The sequence below is a fragment of the Hypanus sabinus genome, chromosome 5 (genome assembly GCF_030144855.1).
Source record: "Hypanus sabinus isolate sHypSab1 chromosome 5, sHypSab1.hap1, whole genome shotgun sequence".
NCBI classification, from domain to species: Eukaryota; Metazoa; Chordata; class Chondrichthyes; order Myliobatiformes; family Dasyatidae; genus Hypanus; species Hypanus sabinus.
Genome location: NC_082710.1, coordinates 42,356,466 through 42,382,708, shown reverse-complemented (window position 1 = coordinate 42,382,708; position 26,243 = coordinate 42,356,466). Strand labels below are relative to the sequence as shown.

The 26,243-nt window shown below is 38.9% G+C and overlaps 1 protein-coding gene across 1 annotated transcript in view; it reads right to left on the bottom strand.

Moving 5' to 3' along the window:
* naa35 (N-alpha-acetyltransferase 35, NatC auxiliary subunit) overlaps nucleotides 1-26,243 on the bottom strand; it is a 58,499-nt gene that overhangs the window by 26,924 nt on the left and 5,332 nt on the right. Inside the window, exons 2-9 of the mRNA XM_059969835.1 lie at nucleotides 19,754-19,899; nucleotides 18,092-18,125; nucleotides 17,734-17,848; nucleotides 15,091-15,165; nucleotides 13,044-13,211; nucleotides 10,445-10,511; nucleotides 4,326-4,369; nucleotides 1,763-1,813 (exon numbers count right to left, since the gene is read on the bottom strand). Coding sequence (XP_059825818.1) covers nucleotides 1,763-1,813; nucleotides 4,326-4,369; nucleotides 10,445-10,511; nucleotides 13,044-13,211; nucleotides 15,091-15,165; nucleotides 17,734-17,848; nucleotides 18,092-18,125; nucleotides 19,754-19,877 — 678 coding nt within the window. The 5' untranslated portion in view covers nucleotides 19,878-19,899. The remainder of the gene's footprint in view (nucleotides 1-1,762; nucleotides 1,814-4,325; nucleotides 4,370-10,444; nucleotides 10,512-13,043; nucleotides 13,212-15,090; nucleotides 15,166-17,733; nucleotides 17,849-18,091; nucleotides 18,126-19,753; nucleotides 19,900-26,243) is intronic.

Sequence of the window (26,243 nt, the reverse complement as noted above, 5' to 3'; positions counted from 1 at the left end):
GTCGAAGGGCCTGTAATGTGCTGTATATTTTCTATGTTTCTATATCTCTTTCCTTATGTAAAGGGGGGTTTCTTCTTTTTTCTTTGTTACTGTGTATGTAATCAAAAGGGCTTTATTTTGTTAACTAGCAGGAATGCTTCTTTGTTGCCAGAGAGTGCTGGAAGCTTGTTTGGGTTAAAATTTACTGATAACGAGAATTGTATTCCTTTGTAAACCAAATGGGGATTAATGTTCTTTCTTCTGAGTCTGTAAGCTTTTGTTGACGGGCTTTAGGGCAGATCGGCGCGAGGGGGTTGAGAGAGAGGACGCAATGCTGTAAGCTGGGCGAGGAACGGACCCCAAGCGGGGGCCCGAGGCCAGGAGGTACTCCGAGGAGGGGGGGGATGAAGCTAGATGTGCTTGGTTGACCACTCGGAGGGTCCTGAGCTGCGAGTCGAGGAGTTCGGAGGGGATCGAATGGTGGCCAGAAGACTTCAGTAATTGAGCTCCAACGGTTGTGCACGAAGTGGTTTGGACTTTGATAAGTTTGGCGCCTTTTCTTTATTTTTTTTTCCTTCATATATAATGTATTGTTATTAATCACTTAGTTATAGTAACCTTTATAAATTGTACTCATTTAATCGCTTATGGTGCACTGTCTGTTTTTGGGCGAGGTGGGGACATCACACAGCATCCACACCAGTTTGGCGGGGCCGAAGGCTGCTCCCCCTAGACGAGAACGAGCTGGTTGAGCCTGAGGTGACCCAGGGGGTTACACTTACAAGAGATACATTCTATCCTAAGCAATAAATGGCTGAATTATCTTTGTATCCTCTCCAGCATATCACATCCTTCTTACAGTGTGGTGACCAGAACTGCACTCAATACTGCAGATATGGCCTAATCAAGTAGTAACACTATATCCTAGCTCTTATATTTGGCCATGGTCAACACATGCATTCTTCATCACTTTATGCACCAATGTGTTATTTTTAAGAACCTATAGACTTGTACTCCAAGGAATCTTTGTTTACAAGAGCTTTACCATTTACTATGTACATCCTGGCTTCATTTGCTCTCCCAAATGGCAGACCTTACACCGGTCACAATTAACATTTCATTTGTCCTTGCTCCTCTCAACTTTCCAGCTGATCTATATCATGGTGCAGCCTTAGACCTTAGTCACCATCTGTGACACCACCAACTTTCATATCATCAACAAACTTACTTATCATATCTCCCAAGTTCACATTCACATTATTAATGCACATCACAAAGGTCTCAGCACAAATCCTCATGGTGCACTACTGGTCACAGACTTCTAATCAGAAAAATAACCCTCCTCCCTCACCCTCAGCTTCCCAGAAATCAAGAGATCAGTCATGGCACTTGATTCTTGTTTCCCTTCCAAAAAGCACTTAGCTAACTTGAGTCTTTCTCCTTGCTGCTTTGTCTGAAAAGGACTTTATTGTGCAAGCTTGGAAACATTTAACAGTCTCCCCAGAACCTTGAATAACTGTTTTAATGCATATTAAGAAAGTGTTCCAGTACTTTCTCAAGTTGGTAAAGCCTTTGTGTGCCACTGAGTGAAACCTGTACTTGAGTACCTATACTAAGAGTATGAACAGAAATCACAGAACATTATGCTGTTAACGCATTGAATCTTTAAGCAATGCATTTCATTTGCTCCCAAATCCTGAACACTACCCATTGTACAAAAACAATATATATATATACACATACACACGCACTGATTTGATCTTCAGAATTGACATATACTCACTTCAAGCTCAACCTCTGGATTGCGCTCTTCTCCTTGTCGACTCCTCGTGCTCTGCCAGAAAAAAGACAAACACACTAAAAGGATTGGAGAAACATTTCTTTTGTTTGTTTTAAAATCTGTATCAACAAAGGTATCCCACATTTCCTGAAGCATGCAGAGATTCAGAATAGTACGAAGATCTTCAAAAACTGCCACTTACTAAAAGTAAATTCATAAAATTCCACTCTTAGGCTGCAAGAGAACCTCACTGAGGGGGTCAGAGATGGCAAAAGGGCTTTAGGATATCACCAGACTCTAGCAAATTTCTATGAATGTACAGTGGAGATTATTGGAACTGGTTGCATCACAACATGGAATGGAAACTCCAATGGACAGGACTGAAAGAGAGGGCTGTAGACTCAACAAGCTCCATCACGAGCATAATCCCCCAATCAGAGGAAAGCTTCAAAAAAGGTGGTACCTCAAGAAGGTAGCATCCATTGCTAAAGACCCTCAAAATCCAGTACATGCACTTTTCCTGTTATTACTATTAGGGGAGAAGCACAAAAGCCAGAAGACCCACGTTCCATGATTCAGAAACAACTTCTTCCCTCTACCACCAAATTTCTGAACAGTCTGTGAACATAACCCCATTATTTCTTTTTTTCACTAATTTATTTTGTGATTTAGAGTAATTTTAATGTTTTTGTACTGTACTGCTGCCACAAAGGAAACAAATTCCACAACATATGTCAGTGATAATAAACCTGATTCTGAGTACATCCTTAGACTTCAAGTTTTAATCATGAAATATTTAATATACAAAATAACTTACTTGAAAATAGAGGAAGTATTTTGCTTTTGTTTTCCACACTGACCTGACTTCAGCAGAAAAAATTTTCTGTGGTAGAATAGTTAGGAAGTGAGTTCTACTCTGGGGCACTATTTATAGCATACAGTCAAAAGATGGTATCACAAATTTTGATTTCCACTTCCCTTCAGAAAGATACATTTCACCTTTCTCAAGTCTTCCTTCTCACCTCCGAGAAAGCATTCATAGCATTAAGTTTATATATTCTTTGTAGATTTATTTATTTAATTTAAAGACACATCGTTGAATAGGCCCTTCTGGTCCTTTGAGCTGCATCACCTAGCCACTTCTGACAACTCCAAATTTAACTCTAAACTAATCACGGGACAATTTACAATGACCAATTAACCTACTCAGTACATCTTTGGACTTTCGGAGGAAATCGAAGGACCAGAAGAAAACCCACCCGTTCCACAGGGAGGACGTATAGAGACTCTTTAGAGGACTCCAGGAGTAAACTCTGAACTCTGATGCCCCGAGCTGTAATAGCATTGCACTAACCGCTACGCTACTGTGGCAGGCTGTTGTAAGTGAGGAAGCAGATTCGATAGGTCTCACGGACAAGGACTCTGGACACACAGCCTTGGTAGTAAAGGATTTTATTTACAGAAGGCAAACGTGGGAAAATGGCAACAGGAGCAACATACACATGCACACAATTTACGGTAGTCGGATCAGCAATAAAACACATGCAGACAATAAAATAGCGTGGGAACTAAGTACACGCATCCACATGTACAACCAAGGTAAAAGTCAATACGATACCTGCCACCCTTTGACTCTGTGCAGGCACGGCTCTTCTGCTTAGGGACAATACTCACACTCCCAACCCTACTCAATGCACAACTCACCAACAGCAGAGTGGTCCCTCGGTGATAGCAAAAAAGAGAGCGGGTCAAGCACAGGTGGCTTTCTTTATAGTGCAGTAGGGCTGGAAGCCCAGCTGATTCACAGGGAAGCCAACAGTTCGGTGTCAGCAGGGTTAAGCTGATTACAAAGGCCAATCACCTGAGGTCAAGTGCAAGGCTGATTAAAAGGGCCAATGATTAGGTGTGCATTGATGGGCAGGGAGGGGGTCAAACCTTGATTGGCAGGTGGTGTGTCTTTCGACCAGGTAATGGGCAGTGCTATCACATGACAGTCATGACCCCTCCAACACACAGACAGCCAGAAAAGGTGCAGCGTCAGATGGTTTTAAAAGGTTGGCTAAAAGAAAAAAAGAAACCTGATGCAGGCAAACAGGAGCTAGTGGCGTCGGCCAGTGGCAGCACATCCATCCCCGCGATGGGGTGAAGGTGGCACGGCACTCGCCTCAGCTCCTCTGCTCAGCCCTGTCATTCAATGACACATTTAGTTTTTCCACAGTCACTCGCTCCACTTGTTTTCCTTTGAGGCATTGCTGATGCTAGTGGGCAGCTTGTAGCAGTGGTGGAGGTGGATTCTGAGTAAGTGTCCCATTCACACTTCTGGGTGATGATACACTACATGGCAAAATGTAATACTCTTCTCATTAATTGACACTAATCTTTAATTTATTTTGACCAACGGCTTGATCTTATGTATAAAGTTTTGTTTCATAAAAGCATTTATTGTAAATTATGAATATTTATTTGCTTGCTTTATCATTAAACTAGTTCTTAATCTACCCAATTATGTATTCTATAGGAATACTGAAGTAAAATGTATGCTTCACACTCTGAAATGATGAAGTACCTTCACTCTTCTTTGCAAATCATCTTCTACATCTTTCAACATGCCTGGAAATAGAATTTAATAAATGTTGAAAAACATTATCTTATACCATATTTTGAAGATTAAAAATCCTCAGTCATAAATCACACCACAGGAACAATAATCCCACAAGGATTGTTGATGGTTTAAAAATACTTTGTTCTATATGACATCTTCCTCTTTGAAATTTCTTTAGGGATAATGAGGAAAATAATATACCAATCTTTTTCAGTATTTAATACAATTAATTACAAGATTTCATTTTGATGCATTTTCATTTCCAAAGGTGGGATATTATAAAAATACCAGTATCTTTAAAGTAATTGGATGATATGCATCACTTATTTCTTTGCCAACTGTATTCCAACTTTATTCTAACTGTACTTCCTCCATATCTGCCTGTGAGGGACTCAATAAATTGAAAATCTGGCTGAGTGGTGCCACAACAACCACCTCATTCTCAATGTCAGCAAGACCAAGGAGCAGATGATTGACTTCGGGAGGAGGAAACCAGAGGTCCTCACGCTAGTCTTCGTGAGGATCAGAAGTGGGAAAAGAACTGCAACTTTAAATTCCTTGATGTTATAATTTCAGAGGACCCATCCTGGCCCAGAACACAAATGCAATTACGAGGAAAACTTGACAGTGCCTCTATTTCCTTAGTAGTTTGTGAAGCTTCGGCATGACATCCAAAACTTCTACAGATGTGTGGTGGAGAGCATATTGATTGGCTCCATCACAGCCTGTTAAGGAAATACCAATGGCCTTGAACAGAAAATACAAGGGTAAAGCCCTTCCCACCATTGCACACATCTACACAGAGAGCTGCTGCAGGAAAGTGGCATCCATCATCAGGGACCCCCAGCACCCAGATCATGATCTCTTCTTGCTACTGCCATCAAGAAGAAGGTACAGGACCTAACAGGAAGGTACAAGAGCCTCAGGACCAACACCACCAGGTTCTGGAATAGTTAACACAAAGTACACTACAGATGCTGTGGTCAATCAACATGTACAAACAAGCTGGATGAACTCAGCAGGGGCCCTCCACCCTCCCCCCACCTTCAGTCCTAGCGAAGGGTCTTGGCCCAAAACGTTGACTGCTCATTTCAACGGATGCTGCCCGACCTGCTGAGTTCATTCAGTTTGTTTGTACGTGTTGATCCGGAATAGTTATAGCCCTTCAACAATCAAGCTCTTGAATCAGAGGGGATAACTTCACTCAACTTCATTTGCCCCATCACTGAACTCTTCCCACAACCTATGGACTCATTTCAAGGAATCTTTATCTCATGTTCTCGATAGTTATTGCTTATTTATTAAAATTATATACTGGGTGTCTGCCCTGTTGGATGTGTTCTTTCAGTGACTCTATCATGGTTATTATTAAGCTGGCCAGTAGTGTGGTGGTGTAGTAGCATCAGCACTGGACTTTTAGGCAAATGATCCCTAGTTTGAATCTGCTGCCTCCTTGCACGTTTTCCATCTGTGCTGGGTTGAGCAATGAGCTAGCAACTTGGCCTCATAAAAAAGTCAAATGCTGCCCAATGTGCCACAAGGTGTGAAAAAGAACAACATTATGGTTATTGGATTTGTTGAGCATGTCTGCAGGAAAACAAATCTCAGGGTTGGCCGTATATGGTGACATATATGTACCTTGATAATAATTTTGAACATTTATATTTGCTGATCTCTGTAAAAACTAGTGCAGAGGTGTTAAAAAAGTTTTATTGCTTGTTATCTCACTCTGTGTTTTGTCTCCTTTCATAAACTTCTTCATCACCCTTTCATTCTTCATCTCTACTTCTTACAACTGTTACTTTATTATGAGGGTGATAGTTACTGTTTTCTTTCCACTGTATCCCTCGTTTCTAATAGTCCTGTGAAGTCTAACATCTTGGAAAATTTAGCAATCAACCACTTCCCTATATTATATATCAAGTCAAGCCAATTTTCATTATGTTGTTAATGTGTCTGTTTTATCATAATAGGTTTGCACAAAAATATATACAAAGAGGTGTGATTTTCTTATATCACACTTACTAATACCCAATTACCCTCTCTCAAGCTTTGCATTTTTAATTCATCCATTAATTTCACTCAGACTGTTATTCTACTCCCTAATCTTTAATAGTTCTTACTGCATTAACATTCAGTAATTCCTGAATCATCTCAAAACCATCCCAAATCTACCTTTGTCACCACCGGACTCAGCATATACTCCCAAAGAAGTTTAAGAGAAATCTTCCCCAATGGAACTGATCTCTCATCCCCTGATACAGATGCCGTTACTCTATGAATCAAACCCCTTACTATTCACGCCACCCTTTTTGCAACTTCTTTAACCATCTCATCATCTTGACCCCGTGCTAGTTTGAGGGTTAGTTAACTATCAGAACTATAATTGCATTTTCATTTCCATTTGAGTTTTCATACCTGCTCGAGCTCACTGACCTCTCGGCAATATCTCAATCATAACTGTGTCAATGCCAACAAATGGATCTTATCCCTTCACTCCAAATTCTTCTGCAGTCACAGAAAGAAGATTTAAACTCTAGCAACCGGTAAACAATACTACCTTTAGAAATCCTGGTTGCATCTGGGGAGAAAAGTAATTATCTAACCAACCACATCAACTGCTACTATGAGCACAGTCCTCTTTACATTTATATCATGTTGCGTTGGTTGTTCACCCTGTAGGCTTTGCTCTTATACCCATGGGTGGCATGAAACAAGTAACTCAAATAATGAACCTCTGAGAATCCCTATGCTGGCTGCTTCCAAGTAGCATCTTCCTGCCTCTGACCACTAACCACACTGGAGCCACTTATGACTACAAATACGACCTAATTTAAGGAATGTAACTAACTTAACGATTCAAAGAGTGGTGAATCTGTGAAATTTGTTGCCAAGTTTTTAGGTATATTTAAGGCAGAGGTTGACAGATTCCTGCATGAAGTCTTACGGGGAAAAGGCAAGAGTCTGGGGCTAAGAAGGAAAATGGATCAGCCATGACAAAATGGCAGAGCAGCCTCAATGGGTAAAATAGCCTAATTCTGCTTTTATATCTTATGCCCATTCCTCATGGTGTCTGTACCTAGGACTCCAGCTCAATAACTGTGCACTCAAGTTCCTCGAGCTGTAGGTATTACTACAGATGAGGATTTTCAAAGTGGTGATGATCTCACAAATTCCAAAAGGCTGCAGATGCAAATCAACTGCATTGCTATCCATCCTCCGAGACACGGTAACATTGCTGTTAGCGCAATGCATTACAGCAGTAGTTAGAAGGTCAGGCTTTGATTCCAGTGCTGCCTGTAAAGATTTTGTACGTTCTCCCTGTGAGTGCATGGGTCGCATCTGGATGTACCAGCTTCCTCCCACATTCCAAACACAGACAGGCTAGGTTTAGTGAGTTGTGAGCATGCTATGTTGGCACCATAAGTGTGGCAACACTTGCGGGCTGCCCAGCACAATTCTCGCTGATTTGATTTGACACAAATGATGCATTTCACTATGACAACTAAAGCTAATCTACATCTAAAATAATTATAATTGACCTAATAAATTTAGCATCTTTATAATAGTGCAATTTAATTTAAATAGATTACTTATATCACTGACCACTCTTCCTGGTGTGCTAATTAAGCAAATATTGATTGTCTTTGCCCTCTTTTTAAAACTCTTGCTCCTCAGGGCTCAAATGCTATTTTAATAATCTTGTTCAATGCCTTCAAGGACAGCAGGAGTCTGACACATTGCAACAATATACTTATATGATGACGCATGAAAAAAATACAAAGTGAGAAATTGAACCATTTATAAATCTGCAATTTAGAAAAGTTACCACTTTCAGAAATGAAAGGAAAAAGTTCAGGTTAAAGTACAGTCTACACTGGGTTGGTGCACTTGGGTGGCGGGGTAGGATACATCTCTACCCTGTAAGGCACTTCTTCCCTCGGCTAGTCTTCAGGTCAAGGCGTACCATCTGCTTACCACCCCCCCACCCCAAAATCAGGGTTACAAGAAGCCATGGGAGCAGGAGGTGAATGGTCATAGTAGCAGCTGGTGGATATCACAAGTATCGGTTATGATTGCTACTGATGCCAGTCAGACGAGCTCTGAAAAGTGTCTTTACTGGCTAGGTCACCCATCTTGTAAAGACACTGTCCAGAAGAAAACAAAGGCAAACCACTTCTGTACAAGAATTTGCCAAGAACCATCATGGTCATGGAGAGATTATGATTGACACGCCACATGATATGGCATATAATGAACATAACTACTGTAAATTCCGGTGTATAAGCCAACCTGGAGTATAAGACGAACTCCCATTTCCAAGGTTAAAAAAGTGACTTTTTCATGTCACCTTTGTATAAGCCGACCCCTTTTGTAGAGGCTTCTGATTTAACCAGAAAAGATCACAAGATCTCACATGCCGGTACTCAGCTTTGCCAGATCCAGAACCTGGAAATTTTGTGAACCAGTACCTGCTAAGGAAACAGGCCTACACATTGTAGAGCATTATAAGCAAATTCTTAATAAATAAATCAGGGAGGGAAATATTGGATTAGGTTTCCAATAGAAAAGAATCCTCTGAAATGTAACACTCATGAAACCATTTAGTGCCCATCGTAATCTCATTAAAACATAACACGGGGTGGTGGGATCAGTACGTGTACTCAGTATTGAGTTTGCAACCGCCATGTACAAAAGATTGAAACGAATGCAATATGATTCTGGCTTCAAGCTGAAGGTTGTTGATTTTGCTAAAGGAACGAATAATTCTGCTGCTGATGAGTAGTTTAGTGTAAATAAGAAACAAGTGAGAGAGTGGAGAAAAGTAGAGGACACGCTGAGGGAAATGCCAAAGATGAAATGTGCAAACCATGGGAAAACATGCCAGTGGCCAGAACTGGAAGTAAAAGTGAATCACCAGCGATCATCTGGATACATTGCTACCAGAGAAACTATTCGAGTTCAAGCGTTGAAATGGGATGAAAAATACCATTAGATCAGCGAAAATTTCAAAGCTATGTGAAGCTGGTGCACCCGATTCATGAATAAATGTGATCTTGTGTTGAGAGAAAAAACAAAAGATTGCTCAGAAAATTTCCGCAGGGTGTTGTTGTTTACATTCAAGAACGCTGCTGGGTGGACAAAGAGGGTTGCTTGAAGTAGGTTAAAGAGGTGTGGCGTCAATGTCCCGAAGGTTTCAGGAAGGAAAAGTCGCTACTTTCTGGGACATGTTCAAAGCGCACTTGTCAGCTTAGACAAAAGCAACATTGAAAGCTGAAAATATGGACGTTGCAGTCATCCCCGGTGGTTTGATGTCTGTGCTCCAGCCACTAGAAGCGAGTTTAAACAAGTTATTGAAAAAATTCATGCAAAGACAGTGGAACGAATTTGACTCAAAAACAGCCAATAAATACGACCTGTCTTCTGTGTATTTGTTTTTCCAAAGTTGGCACCCTCTGTATAAGCCAACTCCCTAATTTTAGGACCAAAATTTAGGGCCAAATTCTCGGTTTATACACCAGAATTTACGGTAGGTTACATATGGCTTAAATCAGTTCTATAACAATAATTGATTTATGGTTTTCACTATTCTCCTCCCCCAATTATACAAAACCTTTTGACATAAAACTAGATTTCGAAGAGCTTTAATAATTAGGATAATCTTTTAACTCTAAATAGAAACAATTATTCAAACTTCAGATAATAGCATTAGACTTAAACACAGCAGCCATATTTTAAACATTTGCAGATAATACAGACATAGGGGTAATGTTGATAGCTGTAGACATATATAACCATATAACAATCACAGCATGGAAACAGGCCATCTTGGCCCTCCTAGTCCGTGCCGAACCCTTAATCTCACCTAGTCCCACCTACCCGCACTCAGCCCATAACCCTCCACTCCTTTCCTGTCCATATACCTATCCAATTTTACCTTAAATGACACAACTGAACTGGCCTCTACTACTTCATCAGGAAGATATCTAATGGACTTGTCGGATGTTCAGAAAAGCAAGGTATTTGATCCTAAGTATCCTATGTCTGAAGAGGCATTTTAAATTCTGTCAAAAAATGCTCACCTGTAACCCTTAGATCTGTGACATTATTGGCCATTTTAAAACCATAAGTCATTGACTGAAAATCCTCCTGAAAATACAAATAAAAGTAAAAGTTGGTAACTTGGTTTATTATTATTGTCACATGTATCAAGGTACAGTGATATGGGGTATGCCTCCAACTAACAGATTCCAGCGATATGCATTACTCTACTTTCTCCCTCCTGTGAATTTCTATTTTCATTTTATTCTTCTCCCTTCAGTGAGAATTGCACTCACCACTTAATTAACTTTTTTAGTAGAATAAAATCAGTAAATGCTGAAACCATTCAGCAGATTAGGTACTATCAGTGGAGGCAAATAGTTTAATGCTTTAAGCTGATAACCTCCCATCAGAGCTGGAATAAATTATAAATAAAGGAAGTGTTAAGATGAGGAAAAGGGGAGAGTTAGAACATGCAGAAAAAGGAGTACATGACTTGGAAATCAGGAGTGATAAATTAAAACAAGAACTGGCACCAACTAAGAGGGTGGCAAGGCCCACGCCTATTGAATAACTAATGTCTGAGCTCTCAAACTTAAAAAAAAACAATATTTCACTAATGCTAGGCTATTCACAATATATTCTTCTACTGGCCGGAGGAAAGCTTTAATGGTATGAAAAAGATCACAATGATGAAGGAGAAGGAAACCTGGTTTGCTGTGCCTCCCTACTGTTTATCCAACATGTGCTGGGTCAAACTCTGCTGTAGGAAAACGTAATATATGTCTACTTCTGAGAAGTTTACTAGCCACAGGGGTACTTTAGATTCGAGAATGTGACCAGTGATTGGAAATTGATGTTTTATCTGTCCTTGGATTTCTTTTTTTTTAAAAAAAGTAATTTGACTGTTTTGATGGGCAAGTATTATGACCAGCCACATCTACAATTTGTTGTCAGACACAATATTGACCCCTGGGCTCACAACCTACCTCCTTATGATTTTACACTTTATCGTTTATCTGCACTGTTCTGTTTTTGGTAGTTTTTGCACTTTATTCTACGTTATTATTTTTACCTTTTTCTTGCACAATGCACCATGTAATGATTTAATCTGTGTCAACAGTATGCAAAACAAGTTTTTCACTGTATTTTGGTATTTGTGACTGTAATAAACCAGTAACTATATTGTCAATAAACATTGATTAAAATATATAACAAATAAGCAAACTAACCTCAAAAAGATGTGCTTATCCATCAATTTTTCTTATCTTTTTTGATAGTTCAGACCTTTTTATATCACTTATTTCTAAGAATGTATTCATTAATTTCAAGTTCTAAATGATTAAGTAACCTTAATCAAGCTTTAAACAAAGGCTCACCAATGGGCCCAAATCCATTTCTTCTCTTCAAGCTATATTTTCCCACCTTCTCCCCATAATCTTTACCAATCAAGAACCTATCAATCTCTACCTCAGATACATCTAATCACCTGGCCTCCACAGCTCTCAGTAACAACAAATTTACCACTGTCTGGACAACAAAACTCTTCCTACTTTCAGTTTTATTCTGCTGTTGTGTCCTCTGATCCGAGACTCTCCTACTAATGGAAACATCCTCTCCTTATCCAGCCTTTCGGTTATTTGGTAGATTTTAAATGAGATTCTTCCCCACTACCTCACTATCCTACTGAACTCCACTGAGCACAGGCCCAGTGCCAAGTAATCCTCGTACATTACACCCTTCCTTCCCGGCATTACCATGATCGTTCTTACACGTTTCCATCCCTCAGAAAAAGGGACCCAAAGCTCTTCATAATTTCTAAGTGCAATCTGACCAATGCCTTTTAAATCCTCTCCAATATAATCTTACTTATATAAGGCTTCTTAAAATGAATGCTAATTTTGCAATTACCTTTCTTACTACCAGCTCAACTTGCAAGTTAACCTTAATGGAATTATAAATTAGGACACATATCCCTTTGTACTTCCAATTTCTGAATTCTGTCCCCATTTAGAAAATAGTTTACCTTTATCTTTTCCTAACAAAGTTCACAACCCCACTTTTTGTTACTCTTTATTCCATCTTTCACTTCAGTGCCCACTCTCCTAATTTGTTTAGATCTTTTTGCAAATTCCCCATTTCCACAACACTACCATCCTTCCATCTATCTTTGTACCACCTACAAACCTGGCCACTATGTCACCTTCATCCAAATCATTTACACACAAAGTGAAAAGTTGTGGTGCCAACAATGACCCCCCACAGAACTTCACTGGTCACTGGAAACCATCCTGAAAAGGACCCTTTCATCCCCATTCTCTGACTTCTGCCAGTCAGCCAATCTTTATTGGGGCTCCCATTTTGTTTGGCTTCCTCATGAGCAACACCTTGTCAAAGGCCTTCTGAGAATCCAAGTAAATAACATTCTGTGACTCTCCTTCATCTAACCTGCTTGTTACCTCCTCAAAGAATTATAAAAGATTTTTCAGGCAAGTGCTCCTCTTAACGAAACTGTGCTGACTTCATTATATTTTGTCATGTTCGAAATTTCATCCTTAATAATGGACACTAAAATCTTTCCACCTGGAGGTGAAATTTATTTGTTAAAAACTATCCTGTGGCAGCCATTTCCGTGCTTACCTCTTCAAAAACAGCTGCTTTGTTTACTTTCTCTCTGGCAATGTCACAGATCTTTAAGATGCCAAGTGCAAAGGCTTTCATTGCAGAATCCTCAATTAAATCTGGATTATGAACATAAAGGCATGTAAAAACCGTCTGGGCCAAAGAATGTCCTTCTAGCCACGTTATCTGTTGGAAGAAGTCATGGGTTAAGATTTCAATTTAAAATGATATTTAATGCTTCCAACAATATCACCACATTGAGTAGGAAATGTAGGAACTGAGTAGTCCTTGTAGGAAATGTATATTCCTCATTCAAACTAACAGACCTGTCTAATATTCAGTAAGTGGTTGGCCAAAGAGAAAGAACACAACATTGAATGAACAAAATATTGTATATATGTACAGATCAAAATATAGCTTGACCACCATAAATCTGGAAAGTTTGGGATCTGTGCAATTCTGGATTAGTGAGTTCGCCAAACTGCAGATGGTTAGGTTAGGATTAAATAAATAAACACCACTTGATGATCACCTCACCCTTGGATAATAAAGAAAAAATAAAAGACAAATGAAAAGCAATTGTTTCACAAATTCCCGTACTGCTCTGCTGGAATCAACTACACTCAGTAGCTGCTTCATAAACGGGGAGCAATATTTAGCTAACATGCCATTATCCAGGAGTTGAATTAATGACATACAGTTAGGTGGCAGGTAGATACTGTAAACATTATTGTTCACCAACAGCTCTGCTTTTGGATGCACAGAGCAGTTATCTAAAATCAGCATTATCTTACAATTTTTGTCCAGATCAACAGTCACCATGAGCTCTCACTCCTGGAAGAAAGTAATATTCAAACCATTCCAACACAGTGTCAGTTGTAATCGATCATTTTTTTGTTGGCATGATAAATTACTGGAAACTGCTTCATACCTTTGAAAGCACTATGATATAAACTTTTGCCAATAACTAACAATTTACACCTGTGGGTTGCTGCAGCATTAAAGCAGCTCAACACAGTTACATGATCTTTTGATGCTTGAGAACCTGCTGGTGACTCAGCATCCTCTATAGTCAGTGTTCATCTTGGAGTACAATGCCAGTATGAAGTGGTTTCATCTGCATTGTAGATTATAGACCTGTCAGGACTTAAATTTTCATCAGAAACTAACATAACAAACTAAGCATTCGCTTCCTTGTCTGCCAACTGCTTTTCACCACACACTGGATGAAATTTTATGCCATGTCGCTGTTTGAAATGTTGAAGCTACTTTTCACTGCAATCACACTCATAATCCAATCCTAATTCTTCATGAAATAATTTTGCTTGTTCCGTCATCACCTCTCCTGACAGTTCTATACTTTGGTTGATGCAGAGTTTAAACCACTTTATGAGAACTTTGTCTAGTTGTGAACATCTTCCAACTTCCATTGTTTTCCTTATGCACATCTGTTTTGTCGATTCACTGTCAGCAAAAAAACTGGAGCAACTTTACCTTCTGGTTCTTTATATCATAAACTGTGGAAAAGCCAATGTTACACACGTCACATATACTTTTCACATACACACCACTGTAGTTTTTTCACACCACAAGAAGCCCTTCCTTTACTCAATGAAGACATGACTGGGGCTAGATAAGCACAAGTTATAAAAATAAATGCAGGCTAACAGAGGAACGACTTGCTTCTTTTAAAAACATAACCTCAAGATTCAGGGGAGTAGATTTAGGATGGAGATGAGGAGGAACTACTTTTCCTAGAGGGTGGTGAGTCTGTGGAATTCTCTGCCCAACGAAGCAGTGGCGGCTACCTCTGTAAATATAATTAAGACAAAGTTGGATAGATTTTTGCACTGTAGGGGAACCTTACAAATCTTAAAGTTGAAGGTAAATCATTGAAATTCAGGGATCAGGAATAATGAAATCAGAATGAACAAATTTTAGATAATCACTGAAACTGATGGGAACCAAGTGCAAAAGGGAATAGAATAGCTTCCTGGAAAAAAAAGCAGCAAGGGGACCAAAATAAAAACCAAGGTAAAGGCAAAATAAACAGAATCAAACTCACCAAGCAACAGAAGCACGTGTCCATTACACCTATAAGTTCAGGCAATGTTAGACCCTTGATTGCAATCGTTCCATCCTTCAGTGAGAAACAAAGAATGCTGTACTAAAAGTATAAACTTTATCCACCGCAAAAAATACTATCTCAGACTTTTAAAGCTAAGCATTTTAGAACTGATGAACATTCAAATAATATTGAAAACAGTATAAATGCTTTACTTTCATGGATTCTGAAAAGTGAAATATATTAGTTAAAAGTGAAGACAAATTAGAAGTAAGAAAACTAGAATTTCTCTTGAATTAGGAGTAAAATGGTACTGGAAGAATTGAAAGCAGCTCTCACACAATCTCAAATACAATGTTCTATTTCTTTAGTCTTCACAGAAAGGTACACTGCTTGCTTACCACTCATTAGACACTCTGTTATCTCTAAATTATTAATCAAGTCACTTCTCCCCATCTCTTTGTCTTTCTTTTTGATGTTGAAATTTAGGTCAGTTAATTCTAGTCTTGACTGTTTTAAGCAAGCTTGCACATGCTTAACTCATAACCAAATCAAATTAAATTGTCAAGGAGTTTTAAATGAAGTTTTAAACAGGCCCCATACTGAAGGGGGTGAGTAAGCAAAGTTCGTGGGAAAAGATGTGATCAATCTTCCCAGTAAAGTGGGAATATGTGAAATTATTCGTTTTGGTAGAATAATTAAAAACAATATATCTAAATGGTGGGAAGCTACAGAGTTGTGAAATACAAAAGAATCTGGATGTTCTAATGCACTGGACATAGGAACAGCAAGTAATTTGGAAAGCTAACACAATGTAACTGTTTATTGCAAAGAAAACTGAATAATAACTCAGTTCCTGTACATTTATGAACAATTTGACTGTAAGAAAACCCTATTGCATACAATTTCTCCCTTGCACCTTGAGCATTTTCCAGCTTGTAATAACATATTTCATTATATTATATATATTTCATTAATGCTAATGTGTTAAGAGTAATTACAGCAAGTATATTTAAAGCTAAAAAATATGGTTTAATATAGAATTTTTTTTCACTTAAGGAGCTATCAGTTGTTGCACAGTTCTCAGAAATGGAAGGGGACTACCAGTGTAGGAGAGTACTCAGACCACTTATTTAAAAATTGTATTCATCACTATAGGATCTGGGCCTTGCTGCAAGGCAATTCACTAATTCCCCTTGATGGTGGTGGCAAGAATCCTTGAAACCAAGTAGTTTTGCTGCATCACCTCACAGGATATTTAACTACCTGGAAAGGTTGGACAGTTTAGAATTGCATCTGCCATAGCATAAGAATGAGATGGGAATTGATTGAAACATTTACAATCCCACAAGATATTGATAAGATGAACTGCAGAATCAGTGGTTAAAAATAAAGCACCATCCATGTAAGACACAAAAGAAGTAAAGTTCCTCAAGAGTGTCACAAGTCTCTGAAACTTGCTTCTTTCAGGATAATTAAAGCAGTATTTTTCAATAATTTTAAGGTATAGTACTTGATCAGCACAGCAGTGAATTACTATTAGGAAATGGGGTTGAAGAACCAAGGTGACATCAGAACAGCCAGGTGATTATTAAATGGTGAAGCTAGCTCAGGAGGTAAGAGCACCATATTCCCCACTCCAATTCAAATGTAGATTTACATTATATTGTCGTATAACAGATTTATTCTTGGATTAATAATCCAGTAGCACTACAAAGACAGAACAGTAGTTTGTGACCAATTATGAAAGAATGAAATTGAATTTATTTTTAAAAATCTTGAAATAAAAAATGGTGCACATCATTTTGTACAAAGGTGCACAACATGCAGCCAGATTACTGTAGACCAATCAGCCAAATAAATAAGTTACTAGTATTTTTAGGGATGAAAACCTCACATTTGTAACCCATCTTGCTTTCATACTGACCTGCAGATTCTTAACCCTCTCGCCTAACCCCATCCCATCAGACATTTGTGATTAAAAAAAATTCAAATTTATGAAATGTAGATTAAAGAAAGCAATAAAATTCTTCTGCCAATAAATCTCATATTGTGGGAAGTGACTGCAAAAACACACAAATGACTTAGATTTTATACAACACAATTTTAACCCGAATAGATTATGATGGTTCAATAAATCAACACTGTTTAAAATAGGAAAGTTGCATATCTGAATGCTGCTAGAATTCGTTAAGCCTTAGGATAAAAACATAGAAAATTAACTTTTCCATTTTTGTAAACTACATAAAATTTCAGCCTGATACTTCCTCTGATTTCAACTATTTGCCCCCCCTCCCCCACTTCAACAAATCCAGAATCCATTTACAAGATATTACTTAATTCTTTGTGTGAATCATTTCATTTTTCAAAATTTTACAAAATGTTCATTTGGAACTTCTCTACAGCAACCATGAGAGTGGCACAGAAGTGTAAACTGATAGAAACACTTTGCAGATCAGACAGCTTCCATAGAAAAAAAAATCAGAATTAATGTATCGGCCTGACCTGTTGAATGTTTCCAGTATATTTTGCTTTTGTGGGAAATACCAGCACCTGCATTTTTTTTAAACTTTCAATTTCATGAGGATCTCATTAATGGCCTTGAATAAGATTAAGTTTTATTTTAAAATAAAAGTGCCAAACCTTGACTGCCTGCTCGAAGTTGAACACCTTGCGATTAACTTGGTTACCAATCATTCCCGCATCCATCTTTGGATCCATCATCTCAATTGCAGACATAGCTTCAAATAGGCCGAAGCTGAAAGAATTATTTTAAATACATTGAATTACAATTCTGTGAAACACAGTTTACAATTTCCACTACATAGCAGGAGTAAATTCTATTAAACTCTAGCAAACGAGAAAACACCAGTCGAATGGTATTCAAGCAATTTTAAAAGCAATGTTGTAAATGTTGCAATTATGTGGATTGGATTCATTAAGACTCAGAAGACGTTCCAAGAATTAAAATTATTTTCAATGAAATCACTGTAATACTTACAGTTTGTCATGAAGTAATTCACCCAGCTTAAGTTCTATAGTAAAACAGATTTGAAATTAATTTTTGCATTTCACTCATTTGTTTAATATGATTAACTAAACATAGTAGCAACTTTACAAAAACAATTATTTATTATCATTACATCTTTATTATGATGCACAGATCAATCTAAATTTAGCATCAATGACTTATGCTGCTGAACTTAACAGCAAAGTAAAGTGAACTGGTTTTATTTCACATTGATGTTGTTATGATGTGAAATCAGCTCAAGTCCACAATCAGGACCTGTCCTGACTCCAGAGCAAAGCAAACAATACTCTACAGGAGGTTTCTTATTCCACATCAGAAATGGCTTATACATTCACAAAAGTTTTTTGATACCTTTGTTGTGAACGTGAAACAACTCTGATAGACACTACACATTGTCTAACATGAATTCTGTGGGAAATAATTATGCTTTAGGAATAACGATTTACTGTTGTAGTTTAAGCAAGATGTTCAATAACGTTGCCTTTCGTTCATTAAATTTCTAACAGACCTAGCTCACTCAATCTCTACTCATACATGTCATCTGCCACCCGTGGCAGGGAACACTTTGCATTTTAATTCTGAAACCAAGCTGATAAAAACTTCAAACTTCTTACAACTTATTTTTCTAATTGTTTTTCAAGGTGATTCCCTCCCTCCCTAAACCCTTTAGATTCAAGATGCAATCATCAGACCTTCCAAGTAGGTGTATGATGAAGTATAGGATCCTTCACACTACTCCATGTCAACAAAAAATGAAAAATCTTTTTTTCCCCCCAGTGGGTGAGAATCCCAAATCTTTCAGCAGGAACTTCACTAAAACTGCGCACTGACTTTATGGAACAGTCTAACAATCTACAACGAGACAAGACTTACATCCTTTTAAAATTTCAGGAGTAATATTATTGCACAATTTTAAATTCAATGACATATAATTTATAACTGTCTTTAAGTTTATTCTCTTAACAAACTGTACATAAATTAAAATGTAATGAGCCTTACTAAATACACTGCTGACAAAAGAAAATCTGCAGATGCTGGATATCCAAGCAACACACACAAAATGCTGGAGGAAGTCAGCAGGCCAAGCAATGTGTATGGAGTAGAGTACAGTTGATGCTTCGGGCCTAAACGTCGACTGTACTCTTTTCCATAGACGCTGCCTGGCCTGCTGAGTTCCTCCAGCATTTTGTGTGTGCTGCTTAAATACACTGCTGGGCAGATCATAATGAACAGTTACATGTCTTCCTAAATATTATTAAGACAGACAAAAAGGTCAGCTGTAAAGTTCAAGAAATTCAAAACCAAATAAATAAATGTACCTATAAATTAGTGGGATTACTTTTAACCCAAGTTTTAATACATACATCCTTGCTTATTTAGAAGAGGAAGAGAAAAAAGCAAATTTAAGACAAGGATATTAATTTTCAGCATTAAATATCGTGGCTTGTAATTTTTCAGCAGCATTATGCCTTTTTCAAAAAGGTGTAAGCTTTCAGGACCATGGTTAGATGATCAAAAACAGAATATTATTAAATTTCATGAAGAAAATATAAAATATGGATTTGCTGTACTTTTCATATTACAACAGATTGCCACATTTGATTACAGAAATCACTTAAGACAGAAACATACCTTTACAGCAATCTTTGAATTCCTTGGTAATGTCTACCCAGTTTGCATTACTTTTTTCCATCTTTTCTGAGATGCCAAGCCCCCAGCCAACATCGTCTTCATCCAAAGTTGCTTTAGTGACCATAATAGCTAAGGAATGAAATTACCTAAGTGCAAGATAAATTAAGCTGTTCAACAAAGAGCACTGTTCCCATTTCCTCAAATTATCCCACTCAAGCTGAAAACTTTACTTCATTACATACCAAGTGAAAAGCTGTAAATTTTTTTACTGACATTTCCAGAGGGACTGTCAACTATGAAGATAAACAACATCTATTTTATTATCTAACAGAAAAATAATAGTTAAGTGCTAATCTTCAAATGTTAATATATATTGAACTCTCGATGGAGTGAAACAGGAAGCTAGCAGTACTCTTACAAATCTAGGCCCTGGTTCTGAATCCAAGCAACAGAAATAAAACAAAATGCTGGGACACTCGGCAGGTCAGGCAGCACCCTTGAAAAGGGAAATGGTTAATATTTCAGTTTAAAAATTGTCATCAGAATTGTGAAAAGAGTAGCATAAAAGATAAGGGATGGGGAGAACAAAGAGAATTTGTCTGAAAGGGTGAGAGCTAATGAATTCACATGGCAGCAAATTAGTTTATTATTGTCATATGTATTGAGGTTCAGTGGAAAAATCTGTCTTGCACACTGTTTATAGATCAATTCATTTCAACAGTGTAGTAAGGAAGTCCAAGGTAAAACTATATCAGTGTATTGGTTTATTACTGTATATTACCAAGACACAGGGAAAAGAGCTAGAGTAAGGTAAAGCAATAACAATGCACAATTAAATGTAAAAGCTACTTAATTGAATTGACTTTATTCCCTACTTCCTTCACATACAGTGAGGAGTAAAAATCTTTACATTACATCTCTGTTTGAATGTGCAAATTATAGTAATTTGCAATAAATATATGTACAGTAAGATATACAACACAGCAGTCAATATAGCTTAGAAATACAATTGTGTCAGTGTGAATTAGTCAGTCTGTTGGCCTGGTGGAAGAAGCTGTCCCACAGCCCGTTGGTCCTGACTTTTATGCTATGGTACTGCTTCCCAGATGGTAACAGCTGGAACAGTTTGTGATTGGGGTGACAGGTCTCCAACGATCTTTCGGGCCCTTTTTATGCACCTGTTGCTGTAAACATCCTGAACAGTGGGAAGTTCATATCCACAGATGCAGTGGGCTGACGGCTCCACTCTCTTGCAGAGCCATGCGATTGAGGGAAGCACAGTTCCCATACCAGGCAGTGATACAGCCAGACAGGATGTTCTGAATTGTGCCCTTCTATAAAGTCCTTAGGATTTGGGGATTCGTGCTGAACTTCTTCAAACGTCTGAGGTGAAAGACGTGCTGTTGTGCCCTTTTCACCACACAGCCGGTATGAACAGACCACGTGAGGCCCTCGGTGATGTGTATACTGAGGAGCTTGAAGTTGTCCACCCTCTCGACCACAGATCCATTGATGTCGAGAGGGTAAGCCTGTCTCCATTCCTACCGTAGTCCACAACCAACTCTTTTGTTTTTGCGACATTGAGTTAGTTTTTTGACACCGTCAGGGTAATGACTTCTTCTCTGAAGGCTGCCTCGTTATTATTTGAGGTAAGGCCAATCAATGTATCGTAGGCAGATTAGCAGATTGGAGCTGTGGGTGGTGACACAGTCATGGGTGTGCAGAGAGTAAAGCAGGGGGCTTAGGACACAGCCCTGAGGGGCACCAATGTTGAGGGTCAGAGGGGCAGAGGTGAGGGAGCCCATTCTTACCACCTGCTGGCAATCTGACAGGAAGTCCAAGACCCAGCTGCAGAAGGCAGGGTGAAAGCTGAGGTCTCTGAGCTGCTGGTCAAGCCCAGAGGGAATTACAGTGTTGAATGCTGAACTAGTCTAAGAACAGCATTCTCACATAAGCATCCTTCCTTTTAGGTGTTTAAGGGTGGTACGTAGAGCTGTGGCTATTGTATCATCTGTCAATTGGCTGTGTTGGTAGGTGAACTATAGGGGGTCCAGTGTGGGTGTTAGCAAGCTGCAGATGTCGACCTTGACCAGACTCTCACAGCATTTGCTTATTATTGAGATGAGTGTGACAGGACGCCCGTCATTCAAACATGATACCTTGGCCTTTTTAGATACAGGGACAATGGTGGATGTTTTGAAGCTGCAGGACCAGATGGCTTCCCAGGGCTGATACTCAGAGAGTGCATGGCACAACTGGCTGGTGTGTTTACAGACACTTTTAATCTCTCTCTCTCTCCCCCAGTATGGAGTGCCCTCCTGCTTCAAAACATCCACCATTGTCCCTGTACCTAAAAAGATCAAGGTAATATGTCTGAACAACTGGCATCCTGGCATCACCTCAATAATAAGCAAATGCTTTGAGGTAGTGCAGTGCAGGTAATTGATAAAAGTGAAAAGTCATAAAGAAGTAGATTGTGAGGCAAAAGGTCCACTTTATCATAGAGGTTTATTCAAGAGCTCGATAACAGTGGGATAGAAGCTGACCTTGAACCTGCTGGTACATGCTTTCAGAATAAAGTCTTATGGTTCCAGAGAAAATACAGTGCAGGCAGACAGTAAGGTGCAAGGTCATATCAAAGTACAGTTGGCCCTCCTTATCCGCGGGGGATTAGTTCCAAGACCCCCCTCCCCCACGGATACCAAAAATCGCAGATGCTCAAGTCCCTTATTTAACCTGAAGTAGTGCAGTTGTCTTTAGGACCCAGTGGAACCCCGGACTTTATTTAACATGTCTCAGTGTGGTGGACATTAGGACCCGGTGGCGTAGCTCTGAATCCGCAGTGTTTCTGTTCACGAAAATAATCACAATCACGATTGAAAATAAGGTGGAAGTAATAAAGTGATCGAAAAGAGGTGAAACGCCATCGGTCATTGGAAAAGCGTTAGGCTACAGTTGGTCAAAGATCGGAACAATTTTAATGGAGCATTTGAAAGGCCCTGCCCCGATGAAAGCTACAATTATTACTAAGCAATGCAGTGGTTTAATAATTGAAATACTTATGTTTCTTAAGTGTTTTATATGCATAGAAAGGTAAAATATATACTACATACCAAGAAAAACGTTTGACTAACTGACGCTAAATAATACCAGATGTACCTGTTCCGACTTCAAATCTGACTTAAAGACGGAGTCAGGAACGGAACTCAATCATCACCCGGGGACTGTCTGTACTTTTAAGTCATTTCTGGATTACTTATAATACCTAATACAATGTAAATGCTACGTAAATAGTTGGTATACTGTATAGTTTAGGGAATAACGACAAGAAAAAATAGTCTGTACATGCTCAAACAACGAGTGTTGGAGAGAGAACTTGCAGGTTTTCCCGATCTGCGGTTGGTTGAATCTGTGCATGCAGAATCCGCGGATAAGGAGGGCCGACTGTAGATTGTGAAGTCTCATCATACTAAGGAACTGTTCAGTGGTCTTATTACAGTGGGACAGAGGTCATTCTAGAATCACATTATGCTTCCTTGTCTTTGCTTTGTGCTGTTAATACAAGGCTATGGGAAATACTGGTAAATCATAGTTGTGTCAAAGTAGGATCAGGATAAAGAATTAAAATGGCAGGTGACAGGAAACACAGTCACTCCTGTGAAGTAAATGCACATGTCGCATGAAACAAACTCCACCTCCCCACTTCTGCATTTGGCATCTCTAAAGCAGGGGAGGCCATATTGTGAATAGCAAATGCTGTAGATTAGATTGGAAGTGCAGGTAAATACCTGCTTTAACTGGAAAAACTGCCTGTGTCCCTGGAATGCATAAAGGAAAGAGACCATCTGCAACCCATAATACAAACAATGGTAATCTGATTCTAATTGTCATGTTGATTTGTTTAGTCTCACCATAATGTTCCTTTTACTTCCAGCATCTTCATTTGTCTTTCCGTCTTAAAATGATGTCTTATTTAATGATATGTGTAAGAAAGCGAATTAGATGAAATTTTCTCAATTTCTGCAGGTTTGGGAGTTACTGCACAAAGCTATTCCAACATTTCTACAAATTTTACCTGCATTAAATCATACAGATAGCTGATGAGAAACAGATCAAATTATTGCCAAAAGAAAAATCACTTTGACTTGAACCAAAGGTAGGAAGTGATTAACTTGTTCTTTTTAAGGTAGCTAATAGCACTCTTAAAAAGATTTAAATAAACTACTTAAAACTTTTATGGATTCCCCAAAGTGAATTGGGGGACTTCATTCTCAGCTGCAAAAATATACTGGATCACAAACATAATTCCTTATCCATGCTGAATTTGAGGTCTCACTTTTAAATTGCAGTAAGGATACAATAATTGGCCTCAGTGAATCTGGGCCAGGGAAACAAAGAGCATATTAAGTAAGTAAGGTAAGTAAAAAGAATAATAGAACAAAGCAGCTGAAGTGGCCATATTGTTGATCTGATTTTAGCTTTAATCCCACTCTCTTTGCACTGCATATGATTCATAAAAAAAGTAAATCAATAAATCTGAGATGCAAAGGGACTTGGGGGTCCTTGTGCATAAAACCCTAAAGGTTAACTTGTAGGTGGAGCCAGTAGTGAGGAAGGCAAATGCAATGTTAGCATTCATTTCAAGAGGTCTAAAACAACAAAAGGGATATGATGCTGAGGGTTTATAAAGCACTGATGAGGCATCACCTTGAGAATTGTGAAGTTTTGGGCCCCTCATCTAAGAAAAGATGTGCTGGCATTGATTGGAAAAGGTTCAGAGGAGGTTCACAAGAATGATTCCAGGAATGAAAGGGTTATCATACGAGGAATGTTTGCTGCTCTGGATCTGTACTCACTGGAATTTATGATAAGGAAGAATCTTATTGAAACCTTTCAAATGTTGAAAGGCTTGAACAGAGTAGATGTGGAAAGGATGTTTTTCATGGTCTAGGACAGGCATGGGCAAACTACGGCCCGCGGGCCATATGCGGCCCGTTAAGCTTTTTAATCCGGCCCGCAGAACTTGATGAAATTATATTAATAAACCTTGTTAACATTTTTTCTCCGCAATTCTGGTGTTTTCCCAATAGATGACACACTCTATATACATTTGTGGCGACCCATTTCCTGGCACATCCGAACGGGCTCACAATTAGCCAGCGTTCCGGCTAAGGGAGATAGCCTGCGGGGATTTGCGAGCACAGAGCTTTGGAGCCTCTGCGCAGGGGGGCAGGTTGAGGGAGGCTTAAAAGTGAGGCTGGGGATTTCGAATAAAGTTTTTTTCTTCGACTGCAGTTACCGACTCCGTGTCGTAATTTTAGTGCTGCATGTAGCACACCGCTACACTTTGACCTTTGTTGAGGTGCAGCGTATTACTCCACATTTGCGCTTTACTCTTTGTTCGGCTCGACCTATTTGTGTGAACAGGCGTTCAGCGTCATGAACATCAACAAAGCCAGCCACAGATCCAAGTTAACTGACCAACACCTCAGATCCATCCTGAGAATCGCCACAACAAAACTAAATCCAGACTTTGATGCGCTGGCTAAAAAGGGAGACCAACAACACTGTTCCCACTGAAATTAAAAATAAGTTTCTTCGTTGTGTTATGTAAAAAATGCATTTGAAAATATTTTTTTCAATAAGCCTTACATGTTACATGTCATTTCTGTTAAGTGATGGACATGAGTAGTGCGCATACGTTCTCAAAATAAAAAATGCGCTCCAGATCAAATAACGCGCTCCACATACTGGCACGCTCTCACTGTTCTGTTATTGTGCGGGTCGTTGTTGAGTTTTGGCACAGGGGACAATTGAATAAGAAGGAGCAGGACAAGTAGACCTGCATCTCCTACCGTTTTTGAAATAAAGACAGTCAGGAGGAGAGTGATGATGATGATAATATCTTGAAGGATAACAGAATTTTCAGTGCTTTAAAATAATAACTGTTACTATTAAAAAAGAAGCTGTATTTTATTCATTTAATTTTCAGTGTTTTAAAAGTCATTTCAATAAATAGCTAAATACCATGGGACTTCAAAGACAGATATTTGCAGTAATGCATTTGTTCATTTTCAATTGAAATTAAAGCACATGTTTTCTACATATCCCATGATATTTTATTTTCTCTTATGAGGTGTATTACCTAAACACTCCATCCATCTGCTCCTGGTCCAGCCCCCCTGTCAAATTTTAGAACCCTTTGTGGCCCTCAAGTCAAAAAGTTTGCCCACCCCTGGTCTAGGACATGAGAGCACAGTCTCAGGATAGAGGGGTGTCTATTTAAAACAGATGCAGAGAAATTTCTTTAGCCAGAAGGTGGTGAATTTGTGGAATTTATTACCACAGACAGCTACGCAGGCCAGGTCGTTGGGTGTATTTAAGGCAGAGCTTGAAAGGTTCTTGATTGGATACAACAACAAAGGTAACTGGGAGAAGGCTGGGTGCGGGGCTGCTGAGGGGATAAAAGGATCAGCCATGACTAAATCGG